General features: G+C 39.9%; 4 protein-coding genes across 6 annotated transcripts; 1 reads left to right on the top strand and 3 right to left on the bottom strand.

Moving 5' to 3' along the window:
• Positions 1-169: 169 nt before the first annotated feature.
• LOC6629136 (uncharacterized) lies at positions 170-2,117 on the bottom strand. Its single transcript, XM_002051542.4, has one exon. The coding sequence runs from the start codon at positions 2,115-2,117 to the stop codon at positions 210-212; it is 1,908 nt and encodes a 635-aa protein (XP_002051578.1). The 3' UTR covers positions 170-209.
• Positions 2,118-2,167: 50 nt separating this feature from the next.
• LOC6629137 (mitochondrial sodium/calcium exchanger protein) lies at positions 2,168-4,916 on the bottom strand. 3 transcript variants are annotated; one of them, XM_002051543.4, is made up of 7 exons: positions 4,756-4,916; positions 4,472-4,689; positions 4,001-4,407; positions 3,588-3,938; positions 3,162-3,524; positions 3,027-3,094; positions 2,168-2,547 (listed from the first exon to the last, which is right to left on the bottom strand). In XM_002051543.4, the coding sequence occupies exons 1-7, from the start codon at positions 4,846-4,848 to the stop codon at positions 2,305-2,307; spliced, it is 1,743 nt and encodes a 580-aa protein (XP_002051579.1). In that variant the 5' UTR covers positions 4,849-4,916; the 3' UTR covers positions 2,168-2,304. The 3 variants fall into 3 exon arrangements, 2 of the variants coding, with proteins under 2 accessions (XP_002051579.1, XP_032293594.2); XM_032437703.2 differs by lacking the exon at positions 4,756-4,916 and having other exon boundaries at positions 4,468-4,591; XR_011416666.1 differs by lacking the exon at positions 2,168-2,547 and having other exon boundaries at positions 3,593-3,938.
• Positions 4,917-7,706: 2,790 nt separating this feature from the next.
• LOC6629138 (uncharacterized) lies at positions 7,707-8,726 on the bottom strand. The gene has a single exon (XM_002051544.4). The coding sequence runs from the start codon at positions 8,660-8,662 to the stop codon at positions 7,775-7,777; it is 888 nt and encodes a 295-aa protein (XP_002051580.1). The 5' UTR covers positions 8,663-8,726; the 3' UTR covers positions 7,707-7,774.
• A 3,408-nt stretch (positions 8,727-12,134) lies between these two features.
• On the top strand, positions 12,135-13,652 carry LOC6629139 (uncharacterized). Its single transcript, XM_002051545.4, has one exon. It carries the CDS (start codon positions 12,135-12,137, stop codon positions 13,650-13,652), a length of 1,518 nt encoding a protein of 505 aa, XP_002051581.1.
• The last annotated feature ends 828 nt before the right edge of the window (positions 13,653-14,480 follow it).

Below are 14,480 nucleotides of genomic sequence, written 5' to 3'. Positions count from 1 at the left end.
AACAAAACAGGGCGTTCGATATACATCGCGTTAGTAAAATATCGATGTCAGGCTAACATTATATATAAAATTATCGACATCAACGCCTGCGTTAATTGAAAAAATAACTTTAGCTCCATTCTGTAAGAATCGGTTGCCTTACTAAAGCCCCATGTCCACCCTTAGCGAATATGGAGATACCTTGGTTTATTTATGTTCCTCCAACTGTTTTATAAACAATAGCAATACATTTCAATGAGATAGTTGTGCACACAGTATGATTGATTGCCATATTTGTTAATTCGAAGAACAGCGCCATTCAGCGCCAATAAATCGCCAGTAAATCTGGTAGTTCCTTCAAAAAGCCCTTCTCCCGGAGTCGTCTGGATTCGCACCTTAACCTCATACTCGTAATGATCATTATTTCGATTTAGCAAATACGCCGCTTGCACTTCTTTTATCTGCAATATCTGGCAAAGTTTCTCACTTCTTATAATGGCATTGATACTCTTCACCACAAACGAAGCAGCACGCTGGGATCTGACGTCGGCAGTAGCTAACGAGCTTAAACTATGACAGAGACAATAGGAGGCTGGAATGCCGGCCAATGCACAATCTCGCACCTTCGGTATGGGTAGAAACAGGCTAATACCTCGTGGTATATTGTTGCCTAGCTTCCGAAGTGCCGCCGTTCGTTTTTCAATATTGCTATTGTGCAGCAGCTTCAAATTGGTCAAGTCCTTGAGGGTCACATGTAAATCGAAGGTTGTGACAAGACTATGGGCATTATATCGAAGGTTAGATATGGCTGCCGGGTAAGCCTTCTCTAACCATTTGGGAAACAGAGCTATCAGAAGAGGCTGCGATTCTTCTAGCATTCCCTGGTAGGTCTGGCGAAAAGAACCAAACCGTATTCCATGATCGGACATCAGGAGTACCAAGGTGTCGTTCAAAATGCGTGTATTGTTGAGGACTTGCATTAATTTCAGGTATTTCTCGTCCAACAACTGGGCATAGTTGAAGTAGTCATGCACCCCCTGGCTCTGCCAAAAGAATGAAAAGTGCAGCTCATCTGCTATATTTGGTATCAGCTTGTTGATAAATTCGAGCAGTATATCTCCATACTTGCGGCTTCCAGTGCAGTGAATGTCATCGCGTAGATCAATGCTGTAGCGTGTGTGACTATCGATTTCTAGCATTACGGGTCGCAGATAAAAGTCCGTTGGTTGGCGATAAAAACCCTTTTTCACGTAATTAAATGTGCCGCCCACTCTGGTGTCTTCGGCGAAACTCGTTCTGTAGCCAGACAGCTTAAAGTGCTTCCACAGAAATTTGCATTCGTCGTAGTTCTCGTGGCCAACATAGCAGGCAGCTTCAAGCTGTTCGACGTTCATGCCACTGAGCAGGGGCACCAGATTGGGGTAAGAGTTTGACCCTACGCGGTTGTAGCCCCAAAACTCGACGTGTGGCAATCGGCTGATATAGGAACCCAAGAAGGGCATTGTGCGCAGATAATGCATGTGTGAGAGCGAATCGATGCCAATAATCATAACAGATAAACGATCCGACCTTTTTTTCGGACGATTTTTGAATTGCGATTGTAGAAAGAAATGAACATCATGATAAAGCGTAGCGTTATGGCCATCAGTGCATCGGATTCGCAGTATTCTGGTACTATCTTCAACACCAATTGCGAATGTTTGATTGCTCAAACGGATGATTCTTTTTGTAACGTATATGTTTCTAAAATCATCGTATCGTTGCGTTGTTTTGTATACGCAGACAATATCCGAAACGTTTTTCACTTTCCAGGCACTTAATATCTTCTTGTTCGACATTGTCCGTATCAGGTAGATCTTCCTATGAATCGTTCCGGCCTTAAAAAGTTGATGTCTGTTGCAGTTCTTAGGTTCAACTCGAAGTAAGTAGGTTGCCGATTCCATTGGCAGCGGATTCAGAGCCATCATGCGACATCCCGACGTATTCACAAAATAACCCTCTGCGATTTCATGCTCGGTGTCGCCATACGGTATTACGGTGCTAATGATATAATATACCGAAACGCAGAAGAGAATTGCCGCCAAGTAAATGCGATAACATTTTCTAGTTCCCCATCTGAATCTTTCATTCGGTTTCATCGTATTCGGCTTAAAATAATGTCGAGTAAATATTGAAAAAATACAACAAATTAATTTTATCAACCGCTCTAGCTGTTTAATCAGACAGCGTTTTCTATGTTTATGTGTTTCACACGAGCTGCTTTAAATTACAATGTGAGCTTGTGTTGCGAAAATATTAAATAAATCAATCAATTGCAAAAATGCCTCATTCTCGTATATAACTCTCATCGAACTGGCTGCGATCCAGGCTGTGATCTGTACCGAAAGCATGAGTTACCTCAAACTCACTGGAAACAACAAATATTAGAAATAGCGCATAGATGGTTATGCCCAGCAGTGCGCCGGATCGGCGTAACATAAAATTTGTGGTAATGCCGTACAACATGATCATAACGAGCGCTACGATCAGCATAATAGAGGCCGATTCGCCAACGGTACCCTCGGTGATCTGATGAAGAATATAAAGTTAAAAATATATTATTAATATAGAAGTAATAAGAATATATAATATAAAGTACGAGTAACATATATCACTCAATGTTGCCTATCTTTGCCTTTTTTTATCTCGTATTTTTAAAGGACACACTGATTGAACTAGGTATCGTGTAAAGCACACAGAAAGTTGACTTTGATTTTCGTCTTTTCAATTAAAGAAAATCACGGCATTTTCCCTAATTTGGAGTCGATAGCAAAGTCTGCGCTCTAAATAAAAACGGTTGGCTCTTAAATTAAATAACTAGATTTCAAAGTGACTATCAATTAGAATATACTCGATACTCGCTGGAATTTCGATATTGCACTGATATTTCGACTGTCACTCACTTTATTGGGAGCTCAACTGCAGAACTTTTGCACTCTATATCTCTCTATATTCATATATAATCGTATATATATATTTAACGCGACATTAGTTCGAAAAATACTCACTTGAAAGTCACCTGGTGACGAGGTTATAACATTATACAAAACTGGCAAGCAAACGGCCCCAAAGGTGGCTGAAATGGAGATTGCACACAAATTAATAGTTACGTTAATCAAGTAGATGTGTAAAAGGCGACATACAGAATATGATATACCCGAAACAAGCGGAGAAGGCCATGCGGGGAAATCCCTTGCGGGCCATGCCCAAATTTGACATAAAATCAGTTAGGGTACAGCCCCAAGTGAAGAGGGTGCAGCCAATGAACGTGTGACTTCGATGGAGTGTAATGCCCACAGTTTCGACCACGGCAACCAGCTCTTTGGTCGCCACGTAGAGGATAAAAATGCTGCCTATCACGTTCAATATGGCCATGTATGTGTACCAGCGGGGCACCGTGTCCGTGCGCGAGTGTCGAAAGGCTATGATCGAGATGGTTATGGTTATGCAAAAACAGATCCCAAAAACGGGTAGAGTCCATTTGTATAGCTTTAAATAGATATGAACTGTGGCAAGAGAAACAAGATGCATGTTAATTATCAAACACCCAATCTGGTGCACCTACTGACCAAACAATACAATAATGGTTGTGGGCGTAAGGAAAATCTGAATGCAGCAAAGCAGCTTGGACCATGTGTAGGCGGAGTCTTGGAAATACGTTTGAGGTATATATAGGCGCAAGAGGATCAGTGGCGGGACCTTAACCAACGCCCATATCTTGCAGATGGTCCACTGGCTCCTGAAGCCCTTTCTGTCCAAAGTGTCAAAAACCTGAAAGAATTGCTTAAGTAGGTGCCTATTGGGCGCATGCGTGCGTCGCGTCATATCCAGAAGACTGTGTGGGGTACTTGGGAGGAATAAGGATTGGTTGGTAAGACTGCTCTGCAACTCTGAAATTTGTTTTGCCTTCTCCCGCAATTCTGCTTAAAGGGATCATTGATCAATGCGGGGGCAACCCATTTCATTTTCGCACTAAACTCACCCTTGTCCTTGCGATACTGAAGGTACTCATCACAAACGATAACCACAATATAAATGGGACATATGAGAGCCATTGAAAGAGCCCAGGCAATTGTTATGTAACCGTTGCAAATCTTGATTGTAAAGTCCACATAGCTTACGTAGAGCAATACGAAACCCACGTCGCGAAGAAAGAAGGTGCCATCTATGGCAAATGGCGTTATCCACATAATAACGGATGATGTGAATACGCTCACGAATAGATTCACGGACATGGCATCAGAATAGACATGACGCGAGTCCAAGTGTAATGTGAGAATGCCACCGAAAATATCTGGAGCATTATTGCCTAATGTCAATACCGTTAGTCCCGCCAAATATTCATTTATGTTCAGATTTTTCGATATGTCCGTTAAAGCAGGCACAAAGCTAAAATCCAATGGGGGGGTAGATCTATTTAAAACTCTTCCTTTACTCTCCGAACACTACTCACAAGGTTTTCGTGGTGAAGTATATGACCCAGAAGAGCAGGGAACTGGCAAGGAGCAGCAATACGATGCACATGAATCGAAATAGATCGTTGTCATCGCAGCCACAGTAGAAGAACGAGTTGTAGTTCAACATAAACACACGGGCCTGACACGCATCACTATTCTTGGCATAGTCGCAGCGTCGACTTTTGTCCATCAATGTCAGCCTTTCACATCGTTGCTGTTTAAAATGCGAAACCGCTGCAAAATTCGTCCTTTGGGCTCCTTCAATTCGATTCACACATACCTGCGCCACCGGCTTGGCGTAATTCAGGTGCGCCTCACAGTGGGGCGACGTTTGATTTGTCGTGTTAAAGTACTCAAAGAGCTCAATATACATTTTATAGATTTCATATAAAATATAAATTGAATTATTACAAATACAAATTCCTTGTGTTTATTTCAAACTTAAAGATCGGAACTGGGTAAATTGATATATTCGAAAGTAAAAAGCAGTTTTCAATATATAATTCAATATTAATGGAAATCTATTATTAACAAATAAATTTTTTAACAAAAAGTCATTGTTGCATTTGCACAAAAACAATTTACCCTCTTGCAAAACATGACCAAAATTATAAAATTAAAAAAAATGTTGCAATTTAAATTTCTCTAATATTTTTGGACTTGTGGAAATATGATTTGTTTTTCAATATTATTTAATGAACTATGTTTCACTCAAAGTGCCCAAAGTCAAAGGAAAAAAAATGATAATAAATTAAATAATGTTCTAGTGAATTTCCGCTTTAATTGAAGGTAAATACAATTATCATGCTGGTCTTAATTTAAGTAATAGTGAAAAACACAAAAGTGTACAAAGGTTCGATTCAAATATTTCTATGAGCACGATAATCTTGTATCGAAATACATGTAGATATCTGGCGGCGGGTAAAAATTAATTAGAACTGACAAATAATAAGAATAGAAATTTAGAAAAATTGAGCGCAAATAAATAAATTAATTTTCACAAAACAAACGAGCAATTGTTGATCCCACATTTCGATATGACAAATATAAAATGCATTATGCTAACTACCAATAAATAAGGGAACAACAGCTAAATACAATGCCGAAATGCTAAATACAAAATACTTTTTGCAATTGTTCTAAATAAATAATGAGCACAACTGTACGCAATTTCTGTGAGAGGTGTGGCATATGCGAATTATAAAATCTAATCACCTTTGTTTAAAATTTAATGAACGCTATAATTTCAGAGGATTTGCAGTTGCACAGTCATCAGCAGCATTCTGTGGGTGGCCGATTGGTGGGAGGGGGGTGAAGGGGATGACTAACCCAGGGGTATCGGTAATTGGTGACAGCCGCATTATTTAGGGTGAGGCGAGAAACCAAATATGCTGGCCATAAAAATTTAACACAATTTTCCGAAAAACAACAAAAACTAAATACAAAAAACAAATAAAACGGATTTGTATCTGTTAACGAAAATCCAGCCCATACCCCCCTCCCCCGCCCTGTATAACAACAAACAACAAAAAAGTAATGCAAAACTATGAAAGGACAACAAAAGAATTTTAATTTTATGTTATTTACCGAATGCAAATAACCAGTTTACAGCAACAGCAAATGGCCCAAACGCTGGCTGACAACAACAAATATTTAATGCTTTCATAAAAATCGCACAATTTATTTAACAAATTATCCATTTTACCGCTATTCGCTTTGTTTTGTCAAATGGGGTTAATTTGTGTGTTAACCCAAACCATGCCATAAACATGCCCACATACATCAATATATGTAAATAATTACATAGATGCTCGTATTTACATACTCTCATTCTCCATCTCACTGTCGCTCCCTCCCTTTCTCTCTCTCTCTCTCTCTCTCTCTCCTTGAGGCTATATGTATCCGTGTGCCAAGTGTGGGTAAACACATGTAGCCGATCGGCAGTGCTGGTTAACGAAATTATAAGATCATTTAAAAAAAGCTATGCTTATGAGAAATGTGGCCAAGAATATAAAAAGTATTTACAAAAAAGATTTCACTAAAGCATATTGCACTAAATCAATCAAAAGTAAATGTTTAATTTGTTGCACTCTTAACTTTCGGTTTCGTTCAGTAAACTTATTCGCTCGTTTCTTGGCTAATAAGAAATTGTAATTTCAAGCTCAAAAAAAGTAGGTTTGGTTTGGAATTTTTAATGGATTTTGCTGTATTATAATGACAAGGCCTAATACGCACACATCGCTTTGCCCTATTGATTTCGATGTGCATGTTGAGTGGTCAGTTGCAGGCCAGTGTTGGGCAATCCAAAATAATTGCGGTACACTCGGAACACACTGCGGGATATGTTGGGCTCGTGCTTGGGCTGGGGCTCGGGCTCGGGCTCGGTTAGACTGTTGCGTTGACGTTGTCATCAAAATAAAAATTAATTATGCATTCTATGCGCTGCATTTGCTTTTGTTGTTTTTGTTACTGTCATTTCTATTTTGGGCTTTTTTGCACTTGTTTTTGCTGCTGTTGTTGTTGTTGTTGCTGATGCAGTTTTGTGCGGGATTAATGTGGGATTAAAGCAGCATGCATACTTTTTAGCATTTGGATCTGATAAGCGTGGGCGCAAATAAATTACAAATATAATAATTAAGCAGCATTATTTCTGACAAAACAAATGTCCGATTATTTCAGACCATCAACCGCCCCATTTTCCACTAAATGCCACGCCCTCCCATCAACTGCGGCGCTATAATCGCTTCGACAATCGCTAAAAGTTAGCGCAGCACAATTGTTTGGCCACGAACGGTAGAGAGCTGGTGGGGTGCCCAACGTGGGGCACTAAAATGCATTTGTGCATAGGAATTAATTACGCATAATGACAATTTGATAAAATTGAAAAATTACATTTTATTTAAATTGATTTATTGTAATTAAAAATTCTATAATGTCGCCGGCATGCAAATAACCCAAACAATACCAATTGCATTTTATCGCTATCGACAATATTTGAACCGTGGGAGGCTTCATACAGATATGGTAACTATTTTCTATGTTTCCTTGTTTTTAACCCATGTGGCATAAATCAACGCTGCAAAACGAAAAAAAAATTGTGGATATTCAACCCAATTACTCGTTCGGACAGTGAACCTGGCTTCAGGTTATTTCTTGCCCAACTAAAATGCTTGATTCTCACTTTCAAGCTAGTTGGGCTTAAATCACAGGACTAAACAAAGTTTTCCATCGTGAAATGGATTTTTAATGCTGTTCATCAGTTTGCAATTTCAACTAAACTAACAAAACAAAACTGTTACTCAGTAAAAATAAAATATATAGGATATCTTATGCTTCAGCCATTGCCCAAAAGTCAACTTCCTGCGAGCCACTTGTCGCTTCTGATCTTTTGCCAGCTTGGAAGAGGCGGCCTTTTCCACGTTCTTTGGCAATGTTTCTGGCTTCTCGTTTGCCAGCTTGGCAGCCTCTTCCACATCCTGTGAGAGTTTCTCTGAATTCTCTTCTGGCTGCTTGGCAGCCTCTTCCATAATCAGTGACAGTTTCTCTGGTTTCTCTTTTGCCTGCTTGGCGGCAACTTCTTCCACAACCTTTGGCTGTTTCTCAAGCTTCTCTAGCTGCTTTAGCTTCTTCAGCTTCTCTGTGTCGGTATCGACAAGACACAAAGGCGATAGGCCTACATCGGGCTGATCGTTAGCAGCGATGCCTACGGCTGGCTGCGTAATCTTTTCTATTGTTGGTTCGATTCGGGTCTGCCGCACAGGATTCTCCGGCTTGACGTGTACGAGTATATCGCCACCATAGCCGATCTTTTGGCCATCGTAGCTAAGCGCAATTTCGCAATCCATCATACAGAAATACTTCAGATACATTAAATTTGTTTCTGTGAAACTCTTGTCCACAATGTGTCCGATATCGAGAAAGAAACGATATACCAAATAGGCGCAATCCGGCTGATAGCCACTGACGGAAATCCAGAAAGGATTATCCAGCTCCATGCCAACCGAATTTGGCTCGGGATCACTTTTGTTAACGGCCATTGGCACCAGCTGTTCCTTCACCTGCGGCTCCTTGCTGGCCGCTGTCGTCTCTGCCTCTGTCTGTTCCGAAGGGGCACCGATAAATGGTGGCAAATATTGTTTATTCGAGTGCTTCTCCATGTCCTTTATAGATGCAGCCGCATTAGCCATGATTGTTAGAAATAAAATATGTATATATATAAATATATATATATATATATATATATAGGTTAATATCGACAGATGTCTTGTGAATATATATTTAAATGTACATACTGATTACAAATCTTTGACTTTTAATTCTGGATGAGAATGAATTTTTTGTTTATTTTTAACAATGTAATCCATTGAATATGGCTAAAAAGTTATTTATTTAAATGCATGTACCAGGCAGAAGGAAGTATATCCGTCCGCTTAAAGAAAATATATATTCTTGATCAGCATCAATAGCCGAGTCGATATAGAGATGCCCGTCTGTCCGTCCGTCCGTCTTTCCGTATTAATGGACGCGTCAATCTCACAACCTACAAAAGCTAAAAACTTGAATAGTTTCTCTTTCCTTTGTTTCCGATATTCGATAACCTGCCCCGTTGAGTAGCTTCTATAATAGTATAAACGGATCAGGTATCTTTCTCCGCCCTAGTTACAAATCAAAGGAATATATTGATTGGAACTACCCAAAAAATTTTGGCCACGCAATTAATGCGATTATTCCATAGAAAAATAAGATCTATTGAAGAAAATGTCATCAAGATCTAACCTGTTATTTTTAAGGATTGAGAAATTTTTTTCACGCAGGTTCAGATAATGTTTTCTTGCTGCCCTCGTCTGAAAATAAATATTAGACATGATTGAAAACTGCACTGAAAATCACATATCGAGAAACATTCCGTACCATTATCGGCAAGATCAAAAGCTTCCCTTCCGATCTACAGTTTGTCTGCCTCTCTCGCTCTCTCTCTCTCTCTCTTTTTCCTTGTTTCTATTTACGCATATTTTCATATAATTTACAATATGAAATTTTGACTGTCTATAAATTTGATCATTTGGAACAAGTTCAAAGCATTTCTGTCGATTGAGGCCGCGAGTCAATAAAATATTAAAAATTGCAGTTATAAATATGTTTCTGGCTTTGGCTTGGCTAATGCCAATGGGCGCCACAAAGTGGTTGCCACCCACACAGCCGGCCAAAGCCGCCGACACGGAAGTATCCATCAGGGCGGCCCATCGAGGGGCCCATCAAGAAGCAGCAAAGATTAAAGGCGGCCACCGATTGCCGTATCCGTGGATCGACTTCAAAAGAGGGAGTTGTTGTTGTTGCTGTTGTTGTTGACGAACCTGTTGATGCCTCTCATTATAATATTAACAATTGAATTATGTATCTACATATCTGGTTGTGTGTATCTGAATGTATCTATCCCTGCAATTTGTTTATATTTGTTTGTTGTTGCCCCGCCTGCCGCAGCGGCGGCCTTTGAACTGGCAACTCTATTGAACTCGGCTGCGAACTGATGGATCAGATATTGCGTTATAGTCCCACAAATGTTTTATACTAAACTACTTTCCAAGTCGAAGGTGCTAATCATCTTAATTTTGTAACTGCAATTTGATTTCTGTGTATCTCAGATCAAAGTCCATTTCGGTGCGTGAGCTGATAGGGTTCATCTGAACTATTCGATTATTAGCTGTGATTTGACCATTGATGTTCGTTTCTCTGGATTAGGATTTTGGTAAGAATCCATTTCACTTCACCGTAGAAATTTCGAATTTATTTTTGAATTCATTATTAAGTTAGTGGGAAAGGTAGAGAGTTAGTATGAGGAAGATATAGGTTCAAATTATCGTGCAAGCAGCATACATTTTTTCCAAAATTCTTCGTAAATGTCTTCTTTATATTTCTTTATAAATTTTAATAATGTGTCTTCTTCTCTGAAGAAAACAAGCAACGAACACTTCGAATGTTTTTTCTTTTTTAAATGGATATTAATTGATTTATACAAGTTTCCATATCTACCAAGAATAATTATTTGTAAATTTATATATTTATTAGTAATCTAACAAGGTTTATAATGCGATTCTAATAGAAAGATGTATGTTTGTTTCCTATTGGAATTACCAACTCCTTAATTTCCTAATTCACAAATATCCAGGTGTTATGTGAAAATATGTGTTTTTAAATAAATAAGGTCTCTTTTTTTGTAAACTTGTACAATTAAAGCCAGAAAAGCCTATTGAAATTAAATTAGAATTTGCTTAGAATAACATTCGGATAGGTCCAATTAGAATATCGAGACAATTATCGTATTAGATAGTCGTATCGTATTAGATATGTCTAAATATCTAGTGCACAACCCGTAAATATTGCTGAGAACAGAAAAACTGTTCCATTTAAGAATTAGTACGAATAAATTATTAGTAAGAATAAATTATCTCAATTTCAAACAATTAATTTTTAACTACTCAACCTTTTTTTTAAGATATCTTAAATAATTATTTGTATTACGTCACAATTGCTTAAATCTGCGATTCTAACGGTTTTAAGTTGAAGAGATTTGAGTCTCACTTGCCAACTCAATTAGTGGGTGGCGTCGTTGGCTGTGGCAGGGGGGCTAGAGGTCTCAGTCGCGGCTGCAGCTGACGTCGATGCTGGCGTTTGCCGGCAAAAGCTTGCACATGCAGCGCCCCCTCCCAACATGATAATGTGCGCGCTTGTTTGTGTTGGAGTGCACAAAGCAAAATACGCTCAACTTAGCAGCGACAACAATAACAATTCTCTCGCTCTGCGTGAGCATCGTGCAGCGTCGCCGACGCTGCTACAGTTCTGATGAGCGCGAGAGCGACGCGAGCAATTGCCAATTGGTATTGTGTCTCTCTTTCCCCTCTTGCAGACGCTGCGCTGTTCCATTGCCGGCGCGTTCCGCTCTTCCCCAGCGCATTACCCCTGCGCTCTCTCGTTTTCTTGCGCTCAAATGCTGTCCCTGTTGCTTATGCTTTTTAGTTGTTGTTTTCTTTTGCTTTCCCCTGTTAGCTGTCAGCGCGTCGCTCACACTTGCCTGAGCAACGGCTCGTGCCATCTCGCTTGCGCACCCAATGAGCTGGGCTATTTCTGCGGCATGTTTCGTTTTTTTTTTTTTGCTTTTGTCTTTTTTGCCTGCCCTGCTTTGTCTTGCTGTTTGTGTTAATTGTTGTTACTGGAGCTGTAGCTACTGTAAACACACACACACACACACACACACACACACACACGCAGCGCACATAAAGGGCGTACATGTATTATTTTTGCATTCTTTTTTTAACATTTGTTTTTCAGTTGTCTTATTAAATTTGTTTTCTAATTAACCGTACTCGATTCTTATATAGAAAAAAAAGTTATAAAAACTTGTGAATTTTCATCGATTGAAATATCGATATATTTTGAAAAATGAATCTATCGAATTTAGCAATCGATTATCGGTTAAATTCCTAACAATATCAAATCGGGTTTTATGCAATTTGTAAAATCAAAATTGAATTCACGATTTAACGGACTTTATCCACCTGGCATCCTCGAATCGAATTTGCAGAATTTGTCAATTCGAAATTAAGAATCTAATAATTTTTGAAAATAGTCTTAAAATTTGGTTTCATCTAGCAGAATTGCAAAATGGCTTGCTTGAAGAACGGTTGCGGGGGCAGCTGCTGGAAGAAGAATATGTTTGCCGGGCGCTTGGGCAACTACTTCCAGCAGCTGAAAACTGCCTACAACAACAACAACAACAACAACAACAACAAGAGGGGTAGCTGCGGAGGCGACTGCTCGACCGCCCAGGCGATGGATTCCAACGACACGACTCGGCCTCTGGATGTGTCCGAACGGATCCAGTGGCTGCGGCGGTACCGGCAGCATGTGTCCAAGAAGTCCGGCTGCGAGTGCCGCAAGAGCTCGCCCCGGGACTATTGGTTTAACGCGAATCGCGGCATCATTTTGGCCCTGAGCCGGGCGGTAGGGCTGCATGCGGACGTGGTCTCAGACTTTCTGTACACGCTGACCATGCAGAACTTCGCCAAGGTGCTGAATCCGCGCAACTCCTACTGTTACAATTGCCACGTGCCACTGTGCACCTTCGACGCCTGCGACTTCAACTGCGGCATCTTTGACAGCGAGGGCAACGTGCGCACTCCCTACCAGCCGGAGTCGCTGCTCAAGCTGTTGAGCGTGCTGCAGTTGGTGCTCAAGGGGGGCAAGGAGTCGGAAAATGGTGCGCACAAGTGTCTCTTTGGCGACGCCAAATGTCCGGCACGGAAATTCGGTCTGCGGCCCACGCGGTGCACTCAAAAGATAGCTGATCGCTCGGGCATCGGACCGAACTCCCTGGCCAGACAGAATGGGCTGAGACGTCGCTTCACGCGATACGAAAGATATTATTTGGATGGTAATGATCCGAATGCCGGGAAACCAGGCGCTGGCGATGCCGCCCTTGAAGCGTCTACAAGGAGAAAGCATTTTGACAATATGGAGGGCTATATAGGTTACTGTAAAGGTTCAATAGCCAAAGCCACGAGTGGTCTGTATGCTGGGGAGAAGCTGATTGCATATTCAGAGCGGCGCGATTATTTACGGAAGCTGTTAAATCGGATTAAAGATCGCGTTGGCATCGAACGGAATCTAGACGATTTGGTAGTTGCATTGACAGGATTCGATCTGAACAAGGCTCGAGAAAGCGAAATGAGCAGAACGAGGGGTATCGCGCAGAACATATCCAAGGAATACAATGACATGATTAAAGGCGACCTGAGCTCCTTAAAAATAGCCGAGGAATATCACAATGATCCCCATTGCGCTGAGCTCAACTCGGAAGCGGTCCCCCTCAGAAGCGAGACGCTGTTGAAGAAATCCGAAAAGACTCGATTCTATAATTGTGCACAGGTGCCGATATTGGCACACAAACCCTTCGATCCAGATCGACCGGAGACTTGGATGAATCCCCAACCGACGGTTGCTTGCATGGATGAAGAAAACAACGTGGGCCAACGGGGCATCATTCATCGCTACAGATGCAAATCCGTTGATCAGCGACTGCAGAAAGCCCGTAAAAGGATCGCCATACGCTCTGTGTACAGTCAAACCTCAGACGAGGATGTCAAAAAGAAAAAACGTTACAAAAACCAATCTTATAGGTAAACGTCTTGCAATTCCAATCCAAATCTTGATTACAGAAATGTTCGCTTGAAAAAAAAGTTGAAGAGAAATAAAAAGTCGGGCTCTTTAATTGGTGGGCAGTTTTAATAGAATCTAGGAAATATATTTCGTGTCCATATGAAGTGGAAATATATCAAAGGGATTTGTGTGTTTCAAATGATTAAATGAAATCTCATTTATTTGCATTCCTCTGCAGATGAGCTAAACTATTTCTGCACTTTTTTCGGCAAATGAAGGGTGCGGGTTCGAGTCTCAGGCTCTAGTGTACAAATGTAGTTTTGTCATTCAAAATATTTAAAATAAAACTAATAATAAAATTTATTTTTTGAGTTATACTTCTTTATTAAACCTTATTTAAAGTAAGCAAAATTCCATTGTTTTCTACAATTTTCCAAACGAATCTCACATGATTTGAAATGTTATGGTTATTTTTTTCTTTTCTTATTTTTTTTTTCAAATAATTCACAAACTAAAGAAATATGTTGTCAAGATTGTCAAAAATCGTCTAGAAACTCCTCAAGAAATTCCCATATATATTTCAATACTTTATGAAATATTTTTCTTATGTGAAATGTTAAAAACATTATGAGAAACGAAATGCGAACATTTCTTTAAATATGCAATATAAATACTTTATTTTCTTACATTTAAGTTTCTATAATATTTTTTTAATTCAATATATAAAACAGATTCAATTCCTGGGCCCAAAATGTGTCTTTTATATATTCTAACAAAAATTGTTTAAAAATTGTTTTGAGTATAGACTATTGAGCCACATTCGATTTGTTGGCCTTAAATCACTCGCACTCG

This window comes from Drosophila virilis, chromosome 4 (genome assembly GCF_030788295.1).
Source record: "Drosophila virilis strain 15010-1051.87 chromosome 4, Dvir_AGI_RSII-ME, whole genome shotgun sequence".
In the NCBI taxonomy this organism is placed as follows: domain Eukaryota; kingdom Metazoa; phylum Arthropoda; class Insecta; order Diptera; family Drosophilidae; genus Drosophila; species Drosophila virilis.
Note: the sequence above shows the minus strand (reverse complement) of the source record. Positions and strands in the feature narration are given on the sequence as shown.

Bases quoted from the DNA above. Each gene is read 5' to 3' on its own strand.
- LOC6629136 (XM_002051542.4), bottom strand. From the start codon at position 2,117: ATGAAACCGAATGAAAGATTCAGATGGGGAACTAGAAAATGTTATCGC.
- LOC6629137 (XM_002051543.4), bottom strand. From the start codon at position 4,848: ATGTATATTGAGCTCTTTGAGTACTTTAACACGACAAATCAAACGTCG. The intron at 4,408-4,471 runs GTGAGTAGTGTT...ATTGGATTTTAG, and splicing joins TACTTCACCACGAAAACCTT to CTTTGTGCCTGCTTTAACGG. The intron at 3,525-3,587 runs GTCAGTAGGTGC...CTCTTGCCACAG, and splicing joins AACCATTATTGTATTGTTTG to TTCATATCTATTTAAAGCTA.
- LOC6629138 (XM_002051544.4), bottom strand. From the start codon at position 8,662: ATGGCTAATGCGGCTGCATCTATAAAGGACATGGAGAAGCACTCGAAT.
- LOC6629139 (XM_002051545.4), top strand. From the start codon at position 12,135: ATGGCTTGCTTGAAGAACGGTTGCGGGGGCAGCTGCTGGAAGAAGAAT.